Source organism: Pangasianodon hypophthalmus, chromosome 9 (genome assembly GCF_027358585.1).
Source record: "Pangasianodon hypophthalmus isolate fPanHyp1 chromosome 9, fPanHyp1.pri, whole genome shotgun sequence".
NCBI lineage: Eukaryota > Metazoa > Chordata > Actinopteri > Siluriformes > Pangasiidae > Pangasianodon > Pangasianodon hypophthalmus.
Window position 1 is genome coordinate 16,980,459 of NC_069718.1, and position 25,328 is coordinate 17,005,786.

At 38.5% G+C, this 25,328-nt stretch overlaps 1 protein-coding gene across 2 annotated transcripts; it reads right to left on the bottom strand.

Annotated features, from left to right (window-relative positions):
- Positions 1-1,186: 1,186 nt before the first annotated feature.
- Positions 1,187-24,845, bottom strand: tbc1d2b (TBC1 domain family, member 2B). Of its 2 annotated transcripts, XM_026919337.3 has the most exons (13): positions 24,369-24,844; positions 20,025-20,175; positions 19,087-19,240; positions 16,346-16,518; positions 15,925-16,151; positions 12,355-12,702; positions 11,484-11,594; positions 11,042-11,238; positions 9,645-10,139; positions 8,107-8,224; positions 6,456-6,641; positions 3,144-3,265; positions 1,187-3,029 (listed from the first exon to the last, which is right to left on the bottom strand). In XM_026919337.3, exons 1-13 carry the CDS (start codon positions 24,708-24,710, stop codon positions 2,834-2,836), a joined length of 2,820 nt encoding a protein of 939 aa, XP_026775138.3. In that variant the 5' UTR covers positions 24,711-24,844; the 3' UTR covers positions 1,187-2,833. The 2 variants fall into 2 exon arrangements, with proteins under 2 accessions (XP_026775138.3, XP_053092950.1); XM_053236975.1 differs by lacking the exons at positions 1,187-3,029; positions 3,144-3,265 and adding an exon at positions 3,275-6,256 and having other exon boundaries at positions 24,369-24,845.
- Between the last annotated feature and the right edge of the window lie 483 nt (positions 24,846-25,328).

The window sequence follows — 25,328 nt, forward strand, 5'->3', positions numbered from 1 at the left end:
CTGATAACTGTATAATTATTATTTTTTTGGCTGTTTGATTACTTGAAAAGTAACACAGTGTCAACATTTCCAATAAACTACATTTTTAATGAAGAACTTGTCTCAACAGAAAATACTGCCACCTGCAGGAGAAGGCACTGGCTTGACAATTAAAAACTCAGAATTATTATAATAATGAAAAGTATATTTACAGACCACTGTGGCTGGACATGGAGATGAAATTTCCACACAGGCAGCAAGGACATGACAATAGTGAGGGTAAATAACAGGAAGGAAGTTGAGGTAAGCCTTCTGTATTGTTTTGCTGCAGCGTTATCCTATTTTCAATTTCCTTTAGGGACTGACCTGTACAGTCTTCTTCCCTTACCCAAAAACTTGACCAGAAAAAAGTGAACATGCCTGCACATATAACACACACTCCACTCTGAAACACCAATGCACTTTATGGTGATGAAATTTATTGATCAGGCCACTTGAGCAGTACAAGACCAAAACGATTACACTATGAAATACTTGATTCATTTAAATGCATTACATGGTTTCTAAACAGGTTCATACATAGAGGAGTAGTAGATATGCATCTATGCAAATATAGCAGTGCGATGCATTGCTGAGCCATAACAATGCCAATGAGACATGCTAGCTTATTCAATGAAAGCAGTGGAAAAGGCTGGGCTTGATAATGCTAAAATATATCTGCTTAAAAACAAGGCCTACATGTAATTTATATAGAAGATACATAAAACTAGGAATGTTACATTTTTGGTCAAATTTCATGGGCAGTGCACAGCAAATGTCCTTAATGAAAAGTGAAATTATTATAATGTAGGGAATAATGGTATAAAGAAGTCACTTCATCACTGATTAAGTACACTATGGAAATTTTAGATCCTACAAAAATCCCAAAAACATAAATGGCACTCTGAGAGACCAGCTCTCAATGAGAAAATTCACAGCTTTGAACAAAGAGTCAATTGATTTCTTTTTTTTCTGAGACACATGGTTAAGTACTGGTCAGTTCCTGATATTAAAGGTAAAACATTGGGCAGAAAAAAAAAAACTACCTGTAAGATAACCTGTGGAAAAACACTGGTACATATCAAAGTAAAAGGGATATAATACTCCTGATACAAGTATACATGTCATGTCACAAATGAAAATTAAATCAGATTTTTTTTTAAAAAAAAAAAAAAGATGGCATAATAGCATACCAAAATTAAAGCCAGCATTAGAAAAGGGCAATAAACTAACATTAATTGTCCCTCATCACATAGGCCCTTGTAAAACATGTAAATTCATTTTTAAATTTAATGAAACACTAAAAACAGGCATGAGGAATGGAATGTGTATCAATGTTGCACATAATAAAAGATTATTATTATAATAATAATAATAAAAAAATTACTAAATACTGCTCCCTGTGGAAGAAGGTGGTAAACCTCATTCAATCAGTACCAAAATACAGGCTTGCTGGTCATGTTCATAACTTTATCAATATATGGGAAATTGTTTTCAGTTCTATAAACTTTTATTCACAATGCTGCATTAAAATTCAAGGCCACAACTGCCAATTATCAAAAAATAGTCCTGAACTAAAGCTGCACTAGGCAGTTGAATAATACACAACACAAACAGCACTGGATATATGGCTGAATCCTGACAGATGAGGATTCAAACTGGTCCAAACCCAGCTGATTGCTAACAAAGGAATGTCACTCAAGCAGAAAATAAGCAGCACGGCTCTGACAGACTAAATGATATGCATTGTCTAAGGATTGTTTTCCAGCAGCTAAGTGTCATCATACGACTGTACAAAGGAATTTTCACTGAGCTTCTGCAGATACTTCATGCACACACAGGAGAGAATTCGCTACTTCTCGGTTCAGCCTTTAGCATCTTCAGCTTCCCTGAACTAGTTGAATGTCCATAGTTTAAAGTGATTTAAGTGCTTCATAAGGAAATGAAAACAGCAATAGAAGTACCAAGAAAATTTACGACGCTCAAAACCTGAAATACTGAATTTCACAAGCAAGAATTTCAATCGTGAGCACAGATTAATGTCTGTGTGTGTGTGTATACGCGTGTGTTCACGTGTTTGCATGTTCTCCCCGTGGGTTTTCTCCAGAGTCTACATCTCCCAAAAACATGCCGTCTGGTTACTCTAAACTGCCCCTAGGTGTGAATAAGAGTGTGTGTGTGTGTGTGTATGTGCATGATGGCCTGTGATGAACAGCCTATCCAGTAGACAGTATTCCCGTCTCATGTCCTGTGTTCCCGGGATAGGATCTGAAACCACAGCCACGCTGACCAGGATAAAAGTTACTGGAGATGAATGAAAGAACATGGATAACAGAAAATAATACACAGTGCTAATATAAGCTTGATATAAAGACGTAAACAAGTGACAGTCAATGCTAAATCAATATACCCGAGTGTGAAACATGGGAGTTTGATCGTGATAACACTGGTGTATTTGAACTGCATGTCCAGTGTGACATATGAAAGTTAAACTTTTCTGAAGTTAAACTTTTGCTCAGTAAACACTATCTCACTTCTCAATGTGTGGACTGTTTATGGGGATCTGTAAGAAAACAATATCAAAAGATCAACCATCACTGACAACTCTTGAAAAGGAAAAGGACGGGAAGATATTGTTAAATTTAAAATGGCTGCTTCATGTAGACCACAATGCAGGCAAGTGAAGAGATCACTTACTGTAAATATTTGCCCCAAACACTGTATCTCTATAAGCAAACTGATGGGTGCAACAGAAAAAAACAAGGTATGTCACTGTCTCACACAGATGTATGTGTCATTTCTGCCTGGCAGGGATTCAGTTGTCCTCCTCGTCATCACTGATAAGCGTGCGTCCATCTTGAGAGGTCTCTCTCTCACGTAAAAATGTCTGGCGAATAGCTTCCAGCTCCGTGAGCTCCAGTCGAACCTTTTCCAGATGAAAGGTGCGACGGTTTTGGATTTGCCTTAAGGGGAATGGGTTCATGTCCACAAAAGCCATGTTCATCAGCTTTCTGTAAGAGAGAAAGATATTTTAATATTCTTAAACCTAAACATCAGTGGTTTATGAATATGAGTGACTGAAATGTGTTGTTTTCTTAAAATAAATTTAAAAAACCCCACTTCACCTTGCATCTAGAATTGTCCGTGTGAAGTATCGAAGATACTTAAAGATGGCCATGGGGTCCTGCAACTTCAAAAACTCTTCCTCTTTGCACTTGAAGAGAGCGAGGGCGAAGCGAAAAATGATCTATCAAAGTAAAGAAAGAAAGTTAGATGTGGCTTTCTCATTTCTTCTTTAGAATCCTCCACATACGCACCCTGATAAGAATGAAACATTTTTGGAAACAAACATCCTCAACAAACTCTTGACGGACATCTATTATTTTGTGTGTTAGCTGCTATATTATTGACACATCCAGGGTCTCCCCATGTTCAATCACAAAGCAACATGAACCCTCTTCTTGATACAGATTACCACGAAGTACACAGAAGTCCTGGAGAGGTCTGTGACAAAGTCTCGTGGACATAAGGCTGAGATTATACTGTACCAGGGAGATGAAAAGAGGAAAGTGAGGAGAGAAAAAGGAAGCATTCATAACCCAAAACATGCCACTGCATCTGAAAAAACACAGTGGTATTGTCATGAAATCCAACACCTGAACCACACTGTGATGAATTTCACTTAATGTAGACAACACAGAAGGCACAAATCCCCAAAAAAGAACAGGAATTGAAAATGATCTGATCACTGACCTGGTAGCACAAAACTTGAGAAAATACCTCATGTCTCACACATGTGGGAGTTAAATTTTTGATTGAATAGCCCTTGCAGTGGCATCAAAACAGTTCAACTCAATTTTATTTTATAGTGGTTTCAACAATAGGCATTGTCACAAAGCAGTTTCACAGAAATCCACATTTAGATTCCTAAAGAGCATGCCAGAAGTGACAGTTGCAAGGAACTCCCTGAGACAACATGAGGAAAAAAAACTCTCAGAGTCAAAAGGGAACCCATTCGGTTCTGGGTGATATCAGATCGTAGGAGTCAAAGAGTTCAAAAAAAGTGTTTCGAAAAGATTTTCTGTATAAACATATTGTGAATAAGATTAACCTCTTCTGAACTATCATCACGGATTAGCTTCAGAAGAACACCTTGTTAGGTCCACTGTACTATTCTATATTTGCAACCTTAATGGCACAATAACCTAATCTGTGTACATGCTATTTAAACCATTTCCTGCAGGCTTACTTATAAGGCTGTTCTAGTTGTACCTGTTTTGCTTTCAGTGACTGTTTATGCTTTATTTGGAAACAGCAGTCGGCAGTGTACTGGTTTTATCAACACTATGATCATGTGTAACATGAACCAAGTGACATGGTTAAAGTGGAAAGGATATACCCTCTGCCTAATTTTAATACTCAGATACGTGTAAGAGTTAATGACATAATATTTGATTATTTGAACTTCTAGGTATTAAAAATATCTTAAATGTGCTGTAATCCAGAATCATTTTCCCACTGCAGTTATACTTCTCTTCTGTCAGTGATGTGTTTATGTGTTAGATGTGTTAGATGTAAAATAGAGAAATAATGAACAGAACTATTAAAAAAAACAGAGGATAAGCTTGAAAGCTGAACGTCATTGTCAATGAATATCAATATTTAAGCCTATAGCCTTACCATGGCAGTACACATCTGCCATCCATTAAAACTGATGTGAATGAAGTGAATGTGTGAATGAAGAATACATGAATGCTCCATGCAAGAGAAGTGGCTGGTATAAAATGAAAAACACTGCAGAGTGGGTGAAGCATGCCTTGTGTTGCATCTGGTATAAAATAGGTCTAATCTGCAAAACCGAATGGTACCAACTGTAGTTTACAACTTCTAAAGGAGTTGTACTAAATGTTATTGGAAATGAATTCTTCCTTTTGTTCACTCTCACCTGCACAAGAATAAAAAACACCCAAACTCAAGGCTTTTTTTAAGTCCTGATGCACACCACAATAGCAAGAGATTTTTATTTTTCATACACTTTTCTTTTTCACACTTTTTTGCTGACATTATGTGGACACAGGACAGAATGAACACCTGAATGGTGATTTTAGCATTCAAATACTGGTGCCTCAAACACTTAAACTGCACACTCCTAATATATGTTCCTGCAAAAAACTGTGAAATGGCAATAATAACTACGTAAGCTAGTTTAAACAAACAAAACAATAAAGAAAGAAAGAAACAAACAATACTAATTATTCATTACTTACTGCAAAGTGAATTTGCAGAATTTTATTTTTGCATGCAATTTAACAAAATATGAAATTTTGGACACAGCTTGTATTTTTTATAGTTTCGGAGCTGTTAGGAGCTGAGATCGTTTGCAATGAAACAGCCATGTGGCCTTGACAAATAGGTCAAGACATAAAAACACGAAAGTATCATCAGGTGATTTAAGCCTGTATGCTGGTACATTTATTGCCACTCAAAACAATCTTCCAGGGGAAATGTAATGTGTTTACTGCAGTTATTAAACAACCTCACGTATCAGGTATTCTTAAGTAAACTTCAGTTGTTTGACATTTTGCCATTTTAATCCATGTGCTTTTTAAGCATAGTCCACTGACTAGTTTTCTGTCAACACGTTTCAAACAAAAGATTTTCTTATCTAAAAATCTTGATTGGCAACTTTATAGTACACAGGAACAGACACATGCTTATGCTTGCACGCACACACACACACCCACACACACCCACCCACCCACACACACCCACACCAATATGTACATTAGGGGTCACAGCAAGAAAATTTCACTCAGTGATAACCATACTGTTCAATATCATGAGAAGTTTTTTTCTTTCTGTAAATCATTAAAATTTTAAATATTAATATTAAAATATTTAGTAAGGAAATCTATTTTAAAAAAGGCTTGTAGATTTTGCTTGAAAAGGAAGCTTCTCTGGTTTAAATAACATGTAACATAATATGTTAACATATTTTAACCTAGTCTAAAAGTATCACATGGTTTCATGGTATCACTGTATTAACTGACCATTTAAAATATATTAAAGAAAAATTTATTACAAAATCTTATATTTTTGTATTTCACATGTTGCACAAGCACAAAGAGTGGATGTAGAAAAAAAAGGCAAAAAACAAAACAAAACAAAAATCTAACAACATTTTACAGCACTACTTATCCAAAACTGTTTCACGTAGTCCTGGTCAGCAATGATGGATCTAAATATATTTAAGTGGTAGTTTGAAAAAAAGGCAATCGTGAGGTAACACACTGTAACTAATGTATACTAGTCAATATATACTATCCTAGCAGAATTTTAACGTCATACACAACATGCTGCACATATCATTGCCTTGTCAGTGATAAACTTAGACGTGCTCCACATCAAAAAGTGCATGTTCAGATAGTCATTCTTACCTTGGGTCCTTCGTAGAGAAAAGCGTCCCATATCTTGAAGAGGATGTCACTGACCACACTGTCTACAAACACCACCAGGAACCAGTTGAAGGTGATGAGTGAGAAGTCCACTTTATACTGCTCAAAATGAGCATGAAGTCTCGGCAGCTTCTCACTCATCAGGTCCTTAAACACACGCTGGTCCACCTGCAAACCACAAAAAAATAAACTGCTTGACACACATCCCACCATAAATCTAACATATTAGCTATACTATAGTGTTCAAATAAGCATTCATTAATTAGTGTTGTATCAGATTGAACAATGAGGTCATGGAATAAGGATGAATTTTTGGTGAATAAAACATTATTCAGAAAATACAGGAATGCTAAATCTCCCTCCCAATAACAGATCCTGGGAGATTGATGGGTTAACTGATTTGATTTGAAATACTATATACAAAACCTATAGTAATGGATTAAAGACCCCCAAATCAAATGCTTTATAAAATGGAAGAAGGCACATGGCATAGCACAGAGTGCTACAAGACAGAACAAAGTAACTGACCATAAAAGAAGAATGATCTACTAAAGTAGAATGAGAAGTGCTTTATGAGACCCATCTGCAATTTCCTGTCTTTAATGGTTTACTGCTAACTACTGCATTATTATTGCAATTTCATTATTTAGCAGGCTTTTACATCTCTCCTCACTTTTGAAGCTAGTGAACTGGCTATTTTGTTCTGCTCAAGTAATGTGAATTAGGACAAGAGGTATTACATGACTGCTGAGGCATTTTCCTATACACATCAATCTGGTTAAGGTGTGATGATACAGGATGTGCACCATTGATCTATTACACAATAATGAAACTATTTTTGTAAGTGGAATCAACAGCTGTCATAGACCTGCTGATATTCAGTATAACAGTGCTGAATAGTGCAATATTGCTTAAGTCGCACTGCAGCAAATGTTTTGTTCCTGGCAAAATCAACCGGTGAGAAATTTCCCTCAGAAAACAGCATTGTACAGACACATTACTTCAGAATGCAAACTAATACCATGACTAAAACAAAAAAGAAAATATTTAGTATCACTGTGAATCATGTTTCAAATTTTAAATTAAATCCTGAATTTCTTAAATCAGCCTTTATACCCTGTATATAGCGGTGACATTATACTGCATATCAACACATCTCCTGGCCTTAGTTATGATACACAGTGAAGAGTCACTGTTTCCCTTTCAAGGCATGTACTCCAAATTGCCTGGATTCTAACACACCATGTCTAAGTAAGAAAAATCAAGCCATCTAGAACTCCATACCAGGATTGAGAAAAGCTGTGAGCTCATTGTGCCCCATGACCATGTGCTCATTCACCTAAGCAGGTTACATCCATACTAAACATCTCACGTACTTATGTTTAAACAGGAAGTACTGCTGTGACACTACAGAACATAATAAAGTGCAAAGGCATCCATTATAATGGGACTTGCACAGAACACATACAGAACTTACTAATGAATCACAGTCATCTAAAAGTCACATGCTTATAGGACATAGTCCAACCGATTCCAACTGTTCTACTCCAGGCAGTAGCTCTGGGAGTTTCCCCAAGTGAAAATAGAAAGAAAAAAAAAAATTACCAGCGGGGGCGCAGGCTTTTAATAATACCTGTGAGCCGAGGAGTGTCTTGGTGTAATAGTCTCGTGGCATGAAAACTTCCACAATGGTGATGAGACACCAGAAAGCCTCCTCCTGCTCCAGATAGAGAAGAGCTATGGCTGCTAGCCTGACAGGATTTAATTGCAGGGGAAAGAAAGAAAATAATGCAGAAACAGTTGAAAAGAATTATAGCCACTTGGGAAGCCTTTACTGCCTCACTGTAGAAATATAAATGCCGAATTGTAATAGTTCAACAATACTAAAATATCAGCTTTAAAAATAAGCAAGAGTTATGCAGAAGATAATGTGTTATTTCTAATTCTTACCATAACTTATTCTTCAATTTCTTTTTGCTTGTATTATGATACCTTTCTATTTCACAGTAATATACACATTATTTCATATTGTGTATTCATATTCTTTTTTATGTTTAATTGCTCTTCCCGTTTGTGATACCTTGTTTATTTTAACATATAGTGAAGTACTTTGAGCTACATTACCAGTATAACAAGGGTGCTACAGTTGAGGTCAAAAGTTTACATCCCCCTTTCAGAATCTGCAAAATGTTTATTTTACCAAAATAAGAGGGATCATACAAAATGCATGTTATTGTTTATTTAGTGCTGACCTGAATTAGGTATTTCAAATAAAAGATGTTTACATATAGTCCACAAGAGAAAATACTAGTTGAATTTATAAAAATGACCCCGTTCAAAAGTTTACATCCCCTTGATTCTTAATACTGTGTTGTTACCTGAATGATCCACAGCTGTGTTTTTTTGTTTACTGTTAGCTGTTCAAGAGTCCCTTGTTTGTCCTGAACAGTTAAACTGCCTGTTGTTCTTCAGAAAAATCCTTCAGGTCCCACAAATTCTTTGGTTTTCCAGCATTTTTTTGTGTATTTGAACCCTTTCCAACAATGACTGTATGATTTTGAGATCCATCTTTTCACACTGAGGACAACTGAGGGACTCATACGCAACTATTACAGAAGGTTCAAACGCTCACTGATGCTCCAGAAGGAAAAACCATGCATTAAGAGCCGGGGGGTGAAAACTTTTTGAATTTGAAGATCAGGGTAAATTTAACTTATTTTGTCTTCTGGGAAACATGTAACTATCTTCTGTAGCCTCTGAAGGGCAGTACTAAATCAAAAAATACGATATTTAGGCAAAATAAGAAAAACGTACACATCTCCATTCTGTTCAAACGTTTTCACCCCCCAGCTCTTAATGCATGGTTTTTCCTTCTGGAGCATCTGTGAACGGGGTCATTTTTATAAATTCAACTATTATTTTCTCTTGTGGACTATATGTAAACATCTTTTATGTGAAATATCTTATTCAGGTCAGCACTAAATAAACAATAACATGCATTTTGTATGATCCCTCTTATTTTGGTAAAATAATAAACATTTTGCAGATTCTGAAAGGGGTATGTAAACTTTTGACCTCAACTGTATATACATAATGTTATAATTATTATCAAATTAATCATTATTAACAACTATTTTGGAAGACAGCAGTCTTGTTTGCGAGTGTGTTTACCTGTTGAGTCCCTGACAGTAGCCAATGTCTGGGTTCCTCCAGGAGAAAGCCAGCAGCACGTTTCTGAGTTTCTGGATGCCATCAGCTGAAGGTGAGGCATAGTGCTTGTTATTGGGCAGCGTGCGAAGCAGGTCCAGCTCTATCTGTTTAGAAGCTGGGTTAGGTTTGTCCCTCGCTGTGCACAACAGGCTCTCGTAGTAGTCTGGCTTCTGGCACTCTCGGAACTTCTTCACATGGAACTTAACACACCAGCTCCAGACTTTGGAGCGATGCACGTGAGGCACACCACTGCGGATTAAAGCCTTCAGCTCCGGAGAGCGCACCATCTCCCTGTTCATGATACCAGCCAGGTAGTTTTCCCACTTCACCCCAACAGACACCTCCTGGTCAGTCAGAGAGAGAGACCTGAGCTCTAGAGCTCTAACTCTGGCTACCAGCTTCTCTTCTTCATCTTCCTCCTCTGGAACTGTTTTGAAGCCAAATACATCGTACTCACTGAGAAGGAGAGAGGAATTACATCATAAGCACATTTTATTTCATTAAAGTGAATTAAACTATGCAGTTGTTTAGGCAGGGTGGTTTCTAATTTTGTTTTTTTAAATGCAGTTTTGATTTTCCAGTTTTGTCTGAAATTCAGTTTCGTTTTAGAGAGAAACTAAGAAAAATATGCTAAAAAAATATTATTTTAGTTTCTGTTACAATAATTTCAGTTCTCTGAATAAGCTAGTGAGTGACTGCTGTGCAGGTGATTATTCAGGATGGTGTGGTTTCCTCCTTTAATTTCACCACCACACAGCCTCTTAAATTTGGAAGTAAGCATGTGCTTTTTTGTGTTAGATTAATTCACATTTTATTTCAGTCAATTTTAAGGCAATATATGTAACCCTGTTTTATATTATTCTGCTTATGGAAGTGATTTGTAGTTTTGACTCTAACTAAAAAATGTACATATGGAGTGAACAACAAATTTGCAGACGGTGTGACTTCAAGGCTGTGAGATGAGAGGCATAATTTACACCTCGGGGTTAAACGCTGGGCAGAACATACAATAAGGATAGAAAAAGCAGTTTATTTTTGTGGTGCCTGGAAATGATCTTGTTCCTCTAATACTGTCACATTATCGTTTGACAATGTGACAATAAAATAACTATATATATACACACACAAATTATAAATATATGGATGTTACTGCTACTACAGTAAGTATATTACTGCTATTTTAATGCTACTTTGGACAGAAGTTGAACACCCAAGCAAAAAGACTTGAATTTTGCTGTAATGGTATGTGTTTCATTGTGAATAGTGAATAGAAACTGAATAGTGAACAGATATGAAGAGCTTAAATCTCTGCATCAGAGAAGCTGATGGTTGAACAGCTAAATCTGGAGGTGTTCTACCTGACAGGATGGGGCTTGAGAATCATGTGCTCCTGCTGGTCAGAGCTCTCCACCTGCAGAGCATCCTCCAGCAGTCTAGATATGACATCTCCGCTTGGGCCCTGCTCGGATGAGGAGCACACCGGAGTCTTTACCTCCTGCAGGAGCACCAGGTACTTACTCTCCACCTGGCACAGCTTGGCCTCCAGAGCACTGTACTGCATCGAGAACGAGAGAATGTGTAGATTAAAGAGGGCAAAGATGTTGGCAGTAAGACAAAAATGACTAGTTATCAACAACTAAACTATACAGAAGCTTCCACTCCAAAAATGGGAAGTGATATGATACTGAATCAACAAAAATGCAAACTGGAGTCTAAAATATGCAAAGGGGGTCAAGGTTTTTCCCCTCTAACTTCCCGTACTGGTAAAAACAATAACAATACACATGCACACTCACTTACCTTTGCCTCAAGGATCTTTTCTCTAGTTTCAGCATTCCTTCGTAACACTGTCAACTCAAGGATTTCTTTGTTCAGGAAATTATTCTGGGATTTGTAGCCCTGAAGGCTGTCCTGAAACACCAGAACAACCAAGAATATTTATGACATGATCATTCTATAGACTGGTCACTGCTTCTAGTGAAACTAGTCAAAATTAAAATAACACCGCAAAATCTGGATGAACCTTTCTGGATCACAATATCTCATAGTCTTTATGACAAATTGGAAAAGTTTAACTGCCTTGACCAAGCTACGCAGCATTGCTGTAAATTATTAAATGTTTTATTAAAATGCCTTCATATAGACCTTACATTAGATGGGTGATGGGTAACAAATTAAAGGAAAAACAAACATCAAGTGTCTTAGTAAGGTGCTAGGCCACTGAGAGTTATCAGATCAGCTTAAATGCACAGTGGCACAGATTCTACTAATCTCTGAAACTTTACTGGATGGATGAACATCATTTTTCCAAAAGATATTCCCTCAACTGGTGTTTTGATGATGGTGAGGGAGAGTCAGAATCTCCCACTGGTGTTCAAATGAGTTTAGATTTGATGACTATGAAGGACACATCATATGATAAGCCCATGTGCCCTGTGGATGGGGATTTTGTCATGTTCATATTTCTGTTCCTATAACCTAGAAATTATTGTATAATGAACTCAGTTACTCCAAAACCTCCAATATATACTGAATATACTGAATATATGCCACCACATACTTATGCCTTATTTATGTGCTGGTTGTATAGTACCATAGTAGATTTTGTAGCATTTAGACAATGTTGGTTGTACTGTAGTCTAATCTTAATAATATTAGCAGGTCTGCTTACCCTCAGGTGGTGGAGCTCTTGCTTTTCTCGTGCTGAAGGAGAGCTGCACTCTACTGCCTCAGTACTCCCTTCCTGGCTCTGCTGTGACAGCTTCATGATGACCTCATCTTTGGCCTGGATGGTCTCCATCAGCATGCCTAACTGATCATTAATCTCTCCCACTTTGATCTTCAGGCTCTTCAGCTCCTGCTGCAGGCTCTCTTTCTCCAGCGCCAGTCTCTCCATGTGACCACACAGGGCCTGGATCTGGCCATCTCGCTCAGTCAATGCCCCAGCCATGTCTATCTCCCCTGGCCAGCGCTCACACTGAGCAGTCCTCAGAGTCTGCTGGAGGAGACGCACTAGCTCCTAGTGGAAGAAGAGAAATCGCTTTATCAGGCTATTTGCTCTGGCTATAGGCTTTGAGAGTGCCATTACACATTGAACTCACACTGAATGAGCTGACAGAAACAACACAGAGTGCTTATTGATCAAGGTCTTCTGGAGTCAAAGGTCATGGGAATACATCTTATTTAGTTGCGGATGTGCTGATCATTTCAGTTACCATTGTCTTCTAGTGGTCTCTGTGTACAATCTGTGCTGACTAAGAAAGAAATATGCTTAAACTAGAAGGGTCAATGGTCATGCATTGTCTCATGATCACAATCAGCTCAGCCATATACCCCAACTGACAAACTGGACGGGGGGCTCGCAGAAGTTGAAAGAAAGGAGGTGGATGTAGACTGAATGTTTTATGAAGGAATACATAAAGCAGCAAATATAATGACACACAAAGATGGCAATAAAAGCCTTTAACACATGATTAATCAAATTTTTTATTTAATCCTTGGTGCATTAAATGTAGTTTAAATAAAAAGAAAATGAATTTAACCATCTCTTAAGTCTATTTTATATTGTTATATAATTTCTCAGTATAAAACAGACATATCGATCACATTCATTTGCAAAACAATATGTCTGGATCAAACACTATCAAACTAGGAATTATCACCAATGACAGGAATATTACATGAACTAGAACTAGAATCTGAACTATAATTTATTTTTAAAGAAGTTCAGTGTGTCAATGTATGTATGTATATGCAGTAATTAGTCTGTTTGTATTGACTAAATATCGACGGTGAGTCTGAACAAAGTAATCACACACTAGTGTGGACCAAAATTACCAGCTTGAGACCGCTAGTGAAAAGTGGTTTAATTCCTCTTTCAAGCTAATCCTAGTGTGGTTCACCTGCAGTCCGAACACAGTTCAACCCTGATTCCACCAAACAGGAAGTGAACCAAACATGCTATGCATTATGGGTTGCAAGAAGGATTTTTTTTTGATGGAGATGAACTACTATAGAAATAAAATACTTGGCCAAATAACATAAAATAAGTACTGGATACATTTAAATAAATAATAATTATTCATTTACTTATTTACTGTGTAACACTGGCCCCCTTCTGGTATGTAAGTGAATCCAAAACAACTAAATAGGAAATGAACCAACATTAGCAATTTCACTCTGAACAAATCAAATCAATTCATTCTTTCATCTTCAGCACCCACTTTATTTTGTTCAGGCTGGGGTTGGATCTGGAGACAATACTGGCAAAACGGGGTGCAATGCAGGAGAATTCACCTGGGATGGGACCCCAGTCCATCGAGGGGCACCATGCACACACTCATTGACACCTATGTGCAATTTAAATTAACCAACAGGGAGAGAACATGCCAAACGCCACACAGACAGTAAATCACGCCCAGAATCAAACCTGGGATCTGATTAAACTGTCTGAAGTTGAGGTTAAATGTGTGAGCTTATTTTTTCAGAGATTAATTTAAGAGATTCAGTGTACTCTTCATATCTTCATCTCTCTAGCAGGTGCTAGAGAATGTACTGCAAGTGATCACTAACATACAGAGGAAATGGAGTGCATATGCTAAATAATCAGATGCTCATGCTTTATTTTAACAATAGAGTTAAGACTATAAATAAAGTGATCATGATGATTCACTCATGGTGACTCTCTCTCTCTCTCTCACACACACACACACGCATGCACGCGCATGCACGCGCACACACACACACACACGCACACACACGCACACACAGGAATTCCCCATCTGGGTTCAGTAGTAAAACAAATAGGGAACTGGCAGCAGCACTCAGAAGATAGTTTAACTAACAGACTTATAGTTCAGAGTTCATCTCAGCATGGGTACATCATACATTACTCAGTAGGGGGAACATTTACAGGGAGCCAGAGGAAACTACAATAGTAGATCTAGTGTGTTTTTTTTTTTTTGTAACCACCAGTGAACCCACATTTTATATGGTTGAGTTCACAACAAGTCAGTGGCTGGACTTCGGATCGGAAGGTTGACAGTTCAAATCCCAGCATCACCAAGCTGCCACTGCTGGGCCTTTGAGCAAGGCCCTTAACCCTCAACTGCTCAGCTGTATAAATAAGATAATTGTAGGAAGCTCTGGATAAGGGTGTCTGCCAAATGCCATAAATGAAAAGGTACATGTCCACATAAGACAGCATGGCTAGATCACTCTAAAACCTCTACTAACTATTTTAATTTGACTATTAAAACAGCACCATATGGCCAAAAGTATGTGGACACCTGAACAGCATGCCCATGTGTGGGCCTTCTCCAAACTGTTGCCCCAAAGTTAGAAACACACAATTGTCTAGGATGTCACTGTATGCTGTAGCTTTAAGATTTCCTTTCACTGGAACTAAGGGACCCCAAACCTGTTCCAGCATGACAATGCGTCTGTGCACAAAGAGAGGTCCATAAATACACATTGTGCAAAGCTTGGAGTGGAAGAACTCATGTGTCCTGCAGAGAGCCCCGACCTCAACCCCACTGAACACCTCTGGGATGAACTGGAACACTGACTGCACCCCCGGGCCTCCTCACTCGACATCAGTGCCTGACCTCACTAATGCTCTTGTGGCTGAATGAGCACAAATCCCCACAGCCACGCTCCAAGATCTAGTGGAAAGCCTTCCCAGAAAAGTGGACGTTATTATAACAGCAAAGGGGAACTAAAGCTGAAATGGTGTGTTCAAAAAGCACATATGAGTGTAATGGTCAGCTGTCCACAAACTTTTGGCCATATAGTGTAGGTCTGGATTTAAATAACTAGTAAAAAAATTACACTTTGATCAAATAACTAAGTGTTATTCCACCTACACTTAAGGTATGCAAATAAACTGTCTTGAACTGAGTTGTTTTTAAGTTAGTTGATCTCCTTTTCATTGCGATCCTTATATAATCGATCACGGAAAGTTTATGGCAAGGTTAGCTAGCTTTGTGGTTTAGTATAGTCTCTTTCTATCAGTATTACACTAACATCCTTATTTCAACTGCCTATATAACAGAGGCTCAGGGAAAAGGAACATAATACCACTGTGATGGAAGCAACCTGCCCATTTAAGCCATTTTAGAGCAGGGGATCATGTCTCAAAGGGAAGTTTATTACAGTCAGTCCTGTATTTGTATTGCATGACTCTGCAGTGTAGAGTTTCTAAATCTCTATGCTTCCCCATTCAGCTATCTCCCTCCTGTACCTTCTGACTGCTGAGCTCCTCTTGTAGGTGGTTCTGCTCCTCCTGCATGCGGCTCAACTCCTCCTGTTGGCTCTGCAGACGTAGCTGCAGCTCCGCAGCCTTACTGCCGTTACACTCCACTGGTGATGTCTCTGCACTGCGGCCCGATTTAGCAAAGCTCATCTGGAACGGACGCTTAATGCGTGATGAACCTCGGAAATCAAACGTGAACGCTGAACCGATGGAGTCTGGGCCAAGCAAAAAAACTTTAAAAGTTTGCTTCAAAAGTGCTTTTTACATTCATTCAAAAAGAAAAACAAATACCAAAACATACAAGCATCACTATGACTGCATTGCTAGAGGTGATGAAAAAAGAAAAGAGGAAATAGATTCTATAAATATTGCTCTAGTTAGTCAGAAGCAACCCTAAGCAGTCTCTCACGTCTGTGGAGGTGTGAAGGGCTCTCACGGCGCTGACTCTCAGCTGGAGGTTTCTGTTCTGGAGTGTCCTTAGTAGGGGGATCCACCATCTCCCACTCCTCATTGCTGACTGTATAAAACACACTGCGTCTGTTCTCTCCCCCTCGGCTGGGCCGCAAGTGAGACATACTGTTCCTGATGGAAGAAAAGAGAGTGAGAGAGACAGAGACACAGAGAGAGAGAGAGACAGAGAGAGAGGTTAATGCATAAGCAGCTCAGGGTGATGTCCGCACAAAAAATATACTGGCTGAGAAAATGAGCACAAAAAAAACAATGTTTTTTTTTTTTTTTTTTTTTTTTTTTTTTTAAATGCGCATGCCAGACTGATATAGGCAATCAAATAGCTGGAATAAATTTGTAATTCTATGATGTTACGTTAAGAAGTTTACATTTTCCAACTATAACAAAGTCATTTTAGATGGACAAGAACAATATATAACATATCTATATTCTGCTAAAAACACATCAATACTGTGATAAGTAACATCATAATATGCTTCTGTGAGAAAATTGTGAGCATCGACATTACCTTTATAATACCATCTAGTCTGTTACACAGTAACAAGCTGCAAATTTTTCTATAACATTTTTAGATCAGTGGAAACAATTGTGTACCCACCCTGTGTACCCAAACATTACATACAAAGTGTGTTTCATCCTAAAAATGATTTAGCCATTATTATGAATGATTTAGAATTAGTTTTCTATAAAGTGTACGAGTACATAAAGTGATATGTTTCACATTAACGCACAGAACATAAATATTATATTTCCTTATAATATAATTTCTTATAATATAATTGCCATTGCAGACTCCCTTTCTATGGATTAAGTGAGTTTTCAAGAAGGAAGTGGCCATGAACTCATCACTATCCATGAAGGTTGTTTCCCAACAGGGTATGCATGGTATATGCCAATTTTACACTTCCATAACATCATAACTGCCTAACTTTTCATCACAGTTTACTTTATCGTGCTAATGTAGTTTTTAAATATTAGCTTACATTTGTAAGCACATGCCTCAGTCTGAGTAACGGCTCTCTCTGCCATGTGCTGTGCCATGTGCTGTGAATAAAATTATAGGATTTCTTTCACAGAACACCTTGATGCTGTTCTACATTGTATTTTTATTCTGACTTCCAAACGTGAGCTTTACCTTGTTCAAAAATTGTCAAAAATGCTGTCTACATAGGCACTCTTCTCCTAAATACAGACAAAACTTCTAAATTGCTTTGGAGAGAGGTGACGTAACTCTTTTTCTGCACAAAGAAAGGCAGAATGAATAGTCAGGGCAGGTTCTTCAAGAAGCTTGGCTTTGTGTTCACCAAGGTCAAGATGAATGTGTGCACCAGAGAAGAGGATTCTTAAGTGATGATAACTACAAAGTTTCACTATTATTCAGTATTATTCAGAGAGGATTTAAAACTGATACATTATTTATATAGACCAATATATGTGAGATTGTAACAAGAGAGAAACATAATCATGTTTGCCAGACAGAACATATGTTTAGAGGGAAGATAATGCTCTATTAAGACTAAAAATAAATTGGTTAATGGGTTACGCAGTCTCGCAAATGTAATATGCTGTAGCCTCTCTCGGAGCCAGAAAGAAAAGTCAGTACTTACACATGCATCTTCCAAATCTGCATCTGTCTACAAATAATTCTAATCTTTCTCATTCTGTGAGTTATATATATTTAACCATGTACACAGATAGGAGTGGGATGGTATGAAAAATTCAGGGTATAATTGCTAGCTGACTAATATGTCAGTCATCTAATATTTCAGGTCTTAGCAGCCTCTAATGAGGACACAGCCATTGCTAGTTATGGTTTATATAAACAAACCTAAATTACTTTTCTGCTTTTCAACTATAATACAGACTATAGTAACATCAGATGTGAGAGTCTTAATCAGCCCTCTATATTTACATGATGGTTTACAATTGTATATTATTAAATAAGATAGATAACCAGAGCTGAATGCAGAATCCATGTGAGCCACCATGTTTATAATTTCATTTCTGCAAAGCCATTTTACTAAAAAAAAAAATTCTGTCTCACACTAATCACAAAACTTGACAAACTTTTGCATTTGTGCAAAACTTTTAACAAACTGTGACAATACCATTTAGGTAAGCAAATACATTACTGGAAAAACACAACAGTCTATTGGCTGTGTACATTTTTATTAAAGAATTTACTGTTGCAATCTGTAACGTAAGGGTCATGCAAATACCTACGCTTATGATGATGAAAAGTCTGTATAATAATGGAGAGGGACATTTTTAACATTTTGGGATGTGTCTATTAAAAAACAAACACAAAAGACTACACCCTTCTGGTTACACCCTACTGATATGTGCATGTGTAGTACAACCAGTACAACCTAATATCATGATATCTGCTAAGCTTGCATTTTTAAACGGAACACTGCAGAGGCAGGACATGCATTAATTTACATGTTATTTTTAATCCTTCCGTTTTTTATCATAATAATGCTCACAATGCAGAAATGCTGTTTTTTTTTCAAATTGTTTACTGCTATCCTTGCTGTTTGACAAATCCATACAAACCAATGTACCCAGAAATGACTTGTGTAAAATTCATAAGTATCATTTAATTACAACTACATTCAGAGAACAAATACAAAGGCTACTCCACTTATGATTTCTCAGTGAATGCATCCCACAGGTTCTCACCTTAGCTCAGTGCCCCAGTTTCGAAGGGAAAAATTATGTGTTGTTGGGTTCCTTGCAGTCTGGAGTCCAACCAAGCCATTAGCGTCTGCCTCCTCTGTGAAATCACTGCGCACACTCTCCATAGTTTCATTAGGCAGCTCAGGGGGCATTGCATCTGGACCACAATGCAGACAGTTAGTGTTCCTGAAAAAAGGCTTCACTTTCACTGCAATTCACTGACTACATGACCAGTCTCATTAGCTTCACTAACACTCCTTGTGGCAAATGAGAGCTGGTCACTATTGCTAAATCAACATTGTTTTGCACTGAAGTGTATGACTGAGTAAACAGTGATAAGCAGAGGCTGCACTACCTCAAACCTCTACAAGAAATATGATACAGTATGGGGGGGAAAAAAACACAGGCAACACAAAAGGTTAATTTTAAACAAAAGGTTCTTGCTAAAGTCTAGACTGGCAATTTGACAGATAACAGTGGCCAAAGGTAACTATGTAAAAAGAACGAAAATGTGTGAATGTATTTACGTCACTATTTCATCATATGTTCATACAGAGATTAACTCTGCTGTGTAATCATCAGAACCTCTTTTATCTCATTCAAGATAACCACTTTGAGAGAGAGTGAATGAATGTATGCGTATGGAGAGAGAAAGAGAGAGAGAGAGCGATCTAGTGTATTAAGTATTAAGCCACTTGATTTAAGGACAGATGCATTTGGTTGAGTCACTTCTCATGCTGACGAGATCCAGTACAGCAGGAGTGAGCTGTGCAACAGCATGAGACTTTCCCACATGCTGCAACAGCACATCCTGGCAGTCAGGAACACAGTTTAGTAACACCAGGAAAGCTGGAGCAATTCCACATGCTGTCGTAGAGAGTATGTGTGTATGGGTTATTCGTGGCGTGTATACAAACGGCCTACACTGCTCAAGCTCTTACCAGCATCTTTGGCCACCAGGCCTGTGTGAGGAAAGAGTGGGGTGGGGGAGCACAAGCTGTCTCGGTTGCCACATCCTCGTGTGTTACTGAACTCCCATCGCTTCTGCTGAAGCTGCTGAAGCCAGTATTGCATCACCTGCTTGTTGGGCGCCTGCACGGATAAAGAGATATTTGCGGGGACTGAACCGACAAAATCTCAAGCTGGGGTTGCACGATAACAGCTAAAATGATCATCACAACTATCTTTACTCAATATTGAAATCACAATTATTTATCAAGATGGCACAGTTGTGCAGCAGATAGTGCTGATTTCTGCCTGTCCAGAAGTGTGTATGCATGTCCTCTGGGTTTTCTGGTTTTCTCCCATCTCCCAAAAACATACCAGTAGGTGGACTGACTATTCTTAATTGCCCCTAGTTGTGAATGAGTGTCTCGCCATGTTCCCAGTGTTCCCAGGATAGGCTCCAGATACACAGCAAGCCTGACCAGGTGGCTACTAAAGTGCTTACTAAAGATAAATAAAATAACAAATAACAAGAATTATTATATAATTACAATAATTATTCAGCCAGATAGAAACCAAAACAGTTTTTATGCTCCTTGCAGTTTCACATTGTAAATTCTAAACCTTTATTTCTTAACACATATAAATCTTTCAGTGTACTGCTCCATAAACAGTACTGTAAATCTAGTGGCTCTTTTAAATGCTTACTATAAATACAAGTAAATACATAATAATTAGCTCTAAATACATAATAATGTAGAAAATAATACTTGAAATAGGAATGAGAAGCTTGTGATTTGATCCAATCAAGTCAATAATAACCACGATATAACAAACAGCCAATTAATTAAAAATTTCTAATTGTAACAATGATTGAAAAAGTAAAAATTGCACTGCCTGGATGTCATTGCACTACCTAGTAATACACTCATTTCTGTATATTCTACATGGCTTCAGAACTGGACCTCAGACAGGCAGCCTTCTAGTTTTGTTTTGGTTTGTAAACTTCCTCGTACGAAAAGTATTTCTGAACAGACGGACTGTGAAGCCCTGAAGATTTCTTTTTTAGACAGATGTTATCTGGTATACATGTATGGGTGGAACAGTGCTCTGCTGTGGCTCCTTTAGAGGAACACAGTCAGGTGTGAGCATGACTGAGCCTGAACATGATAGTTTCAGTCTCGCTTCTAGTTTACACATTGTTCAGGTGTAAAATGTCTGCTCTACTATGTTAACCCAACAAAACAGCGCATGAGTTACACCATCATATTCAGTTTAAAGTAGGCCATTCATTATACAGGAATCCAAACTCTCATCACTGCATTTCAAAAAAGTGCACAATATTAAGAGGAAGTGTGGAAAGCAAACAAGTGGCTTTTATATTGGAGTGTATAAAAACAGAAAGGAGTTGACTGATTACACAATAATGAATGGCACTTAGGTACTGGAAAACATAAAACAATTCAAAAGAACAGTATATTTTTTTTTTACCTCATTTATTAAACCTCCATTAATACAGATACAATCTCAAAAAATCTCTTCTGACTGCGAGCATGCAAATGAGAAAGTGCTAGCTAGTATGGATATAATACAAAAAATTCAAATTTGATATGACACACAACGGTGATGTCTCGATATGATCTTGCACAGAGCTTTTTATTTCCAATTCCGCTGTTAACTAGCCACACTGATCTCTGTAGGCCTAGATATATTTTTGAATCCTGCATTCTCCACATTGAGTCTTGTATCTTCCCAGCTGCTGTGGTGATTTCTTTAGCCCAGACTGTATCAGCAACAAATGGCCGCCTAAATGCAGCTGTGTGTGTGTGTGTGTGTGGTTTCGTGTTTTCGTCTAATTCCACCAACCATCTTGGCACAAATGCATGAACATGTTTGCTATATTAGAGCCGGTGTAAGTTTTCAGTCCACCACTCACTGGTCTTAAGCTTACCAAGAAGCCAAAGTGCTCCATTAAACCGGACTTTAAGGATTTGGGGGAATCTTCCAGTTCCTGTTTGCTGCTGATTTCAGCCATTGCTGTTTTTTCCCTGAGCTAATACACTAGAATGCCAGCATGCTTAGGAGAAACCTTTTTTGTTTGTTTTCAAATCACTGAAGCCTATCCTGATTCAAAATAAAGAAGCTACTTTTTCAGAAGAGCGAATGCAGGCTTAAGTTTAAAATGTTTATTACACCTCCTGTATTATAAGTGGTATTTTATTACGAATAGTCTACTATATTATGCAGTCTGTTGAATGTTTGATACACAGACATATCCAATCAAGAGCCTTGTTTCAAATGATACGATGTTTCATTACAGCTCTACTAGCTAGCTAACACTCCATGACTGAGTTTAACAAAACACTGCAGCACAAAGATCGCTGTTAAATAGTCGAGCAAGAATCATACTCAGTGCACTCTCTACCAGTTAAGACGTTAAACAGAAGAGGGAATATTTGCTACTGTAAATAATCTTATAAATGCCAACAAAATGTGTGCCATTTCTAAACCTACATCTAAATCTACATCTGTGCATTGGTTTAATATGAATGTTCATTATCATTGATCTTCAGTAACGACTTTATCCAGGGCTGGGCGGTGGAGGATCCGGTATCTGTCCCGGGCAATACTGGGCGCAAGATGAGGACCCACGTGGAATGGGACACCAGTCCATCGTAGGGCACCATGCACACACACATTTACACACTCATTCACACGTAGAGGCAATTTAGAGTGCACCTACACGCATGTTTTTGGGAGGTGCGAGGAAACCGGAGAACCTGAATGGAACCCATGTAAACATGGAGAGATTGTGGAAAAACTCCCACACAGACCACTATGAATTCAGTGGTGTTTAAATTGAAATGTTAACCACCATGCAAAGCTGTTGTTTCTCAAAGTTGGACCCCATCCATCGCAAAACTCTGAGACTTCCTGCTTTGAGACACTTCAGCTGTACTCACGAGATGAATCAAAAGCTAAATCGGGGAAAGCTGCAAAATATCCCCACAGAACCAGCACAACTGCTCAAAGTTCGAATGCAGTTTTTGGAACATTTGTGTGGTAAATCAAAACTGTTTCTGTGTACCCTTTTAAGGAGAGGCCAGCAGATGGGGTGACTAAGAGATTCCTTTGCGTGTGCTGAGTCTGCTAGGATTTGATATTAACTCTTTTAGAGGTGTGTATGCACTGGTGGCCATACACGTAGGAGTCTAGACATGCACAACAACCTCCTAAAATGTATTTAGTAATGTATTTGGTAATTAGTAAAAAATATTTTCCTAATTACCAAAAATTAGAGCAAAATAAAGAAGTCAAATTATATACAGTTGAGTCAATCAAAAGATTACTCTTAGGACAAAATGATGACGAGGAAATGTAATTTATAACAACAAAGCATTTAGTGTGTTAGTTTCAACAGATGTTCCTCCATCGTCACAGGAAAACATTACTTGATCCAAATTCAAAAGTTTGCATCTCTCTTTTGAACTATGATATTCTTTAAGAACTTGTAGGCCCATCTTTTTGTCCATTGTTTTGGAAAAAATCTGTTATGAATGCCTTCTCTGAATTAGGTGTGGAGACAGAGAGCTTGATGGCAAAACTTATTTTCAAACCTGAACGATCCAGGTTTAGGCTGAACAGGTGGTAGACCATCTTTCCCAGGTGGCAAGTTATTTTCCAGCTTCCTTATTACTTCACTAACTTGTGTGCTATTTTCTTAAACAATGTAGCATTAGTAGTGATAATTCAAAAAAGGTTTTCTTTGTACCAGCATTTATCAGCTAGTTTAAAAAAAAAAAAAAAAAAAAAAGGTTCTCCCAGCTCAAGCAGCTCGGCCGGGGTTTTGGCAGCTAGTCACCGGTCAGAACAAACCGGATTTTTCTGAATCAATCTTCATTTTTGTTTGTTTATGTGTTTGTTAGGACTGTTGTCTTGTTGCTGGACACACTGCCATTTCACTGGAATGTTATTTTTATTTATTTATTATTATTTTTTTTGCAGATAAAATGTAAACTAAATTGCACACTCGTAGGGTTTCTCCCAGAAATCATGGGAAGTGCACTGAACTGACCTGACCTGTACGTGTACGTGTACGCGTGCGTGTACGTGTGTTTATGTTTACAGGGTGGGAGTTGTACCTGAAGTAAGACAGCGACAAAGCCACTAGCACTTGGCATGATCAACCATTTACTGACTGTTAATGCATATGTGTGCAAAATATGCTAACTTCGAGCTTGGCAACGCCTAATTTAGAAATGCAGCTCATTTAAAAACCAGTGCAAACTCTGAGCAGGCGAGCACACACAGCTTTGGCACCGAGTTATTGGGAAGTGTACCTTGAGGAGGAACTCTTTGCCCGCGGTGCGGATCTCGAACTGACCCTCTTCTCCCTCCACTTCGTAGGTGAAACAGGCGTCGGCGATTTCGATGTGGCCAAGAGGAAGAGCGTCCTGAGGAGTCTTGAAGTAATACAAGTAACACTTCCTCGGGTCGTAGACAAACCAGCGCGTTCTGAATCCCTTCAGAGGCCCTTTGCCTACCAGTTTGTTCAGGTAGCCGCACAGTTTGGGCGCGTGCTCCTTCGCGCCATCGTACTCGGCCACGTCTACAGACTTGGCGGCGAAAACGCGCGAGCTCCTGGCCGGATTGGCGGCGGTGTCATCCTCCTCCTCCCGCATCTTTCTCCGACCTTTTCACTTCGGCGGATGCACGGCTGTATGTTCATCCACATGACTTGTCGTCCATTCTTGTGGTGCGGCAAAGGCTTGCGGGAAATGTAGTGCGGAAGAAGGACAGCCCTAGCAAAGCCGCACACTATCTTACTAAATAGTATGCTTATGCCATTTCCACATAAGGGTGTACTGTGTTTTGCGCATGCGCAAGAGGCGGACGTACTGTCTCGGTGGGTGAGTGTGGGCTACTGATCAGAAGGTTATGAGATCAAATCCCAGCACTGCCAACTATATGCACTGCCAACTATACTACACTATATGGCCAAAAGTTTTTGGACACCTGACCATCACACCCATATGTGGTTCTTCCCCAAACTGGTGCCACGAATTTGGAAGCACACAATTGTATAGAACGTCTTTATAGGCTATAATATTACAATTTCCCTTCACTGGACCTAAGAGGCACAAACCTGTTCCAGCATGACAATGCCCTTGTGCACACTGTCATTATCACATGAAGACATGTTTTGCCAAGGTTGGAGTGGTAGAACTCGAGTGGCCTGTACAGAGCCCTGACCTCAACCCCACTGAACACCTCTGGGATGAACTGGAACTGTGACTGCC

Bases quoted from the DNA above. Each gene is read 5' to 3' on its own strand.
- tbc1d2b (XM_026919337.3), bottom strand. From the start codon at position 24,710: ATGCGGGAGGAGGAGGATGACACCGCCGCCAATCCGGCCAGGAGCTCG. The intron at 20,176-24,368 runs GTACACTTCCCA...TTATCCGTGCAG, and splicing joins GCAAAGAGTTCCTCCTCAAG to GCGCCCAACAAGCAGGTGAT. The intron at 8,225-9,644 runs GTAAACACACTC...AAATCCTGTCAG, and splicing joins TACTGTCAGGGACTCAACAG to GCTAGCAGCCATAGCTCTTC.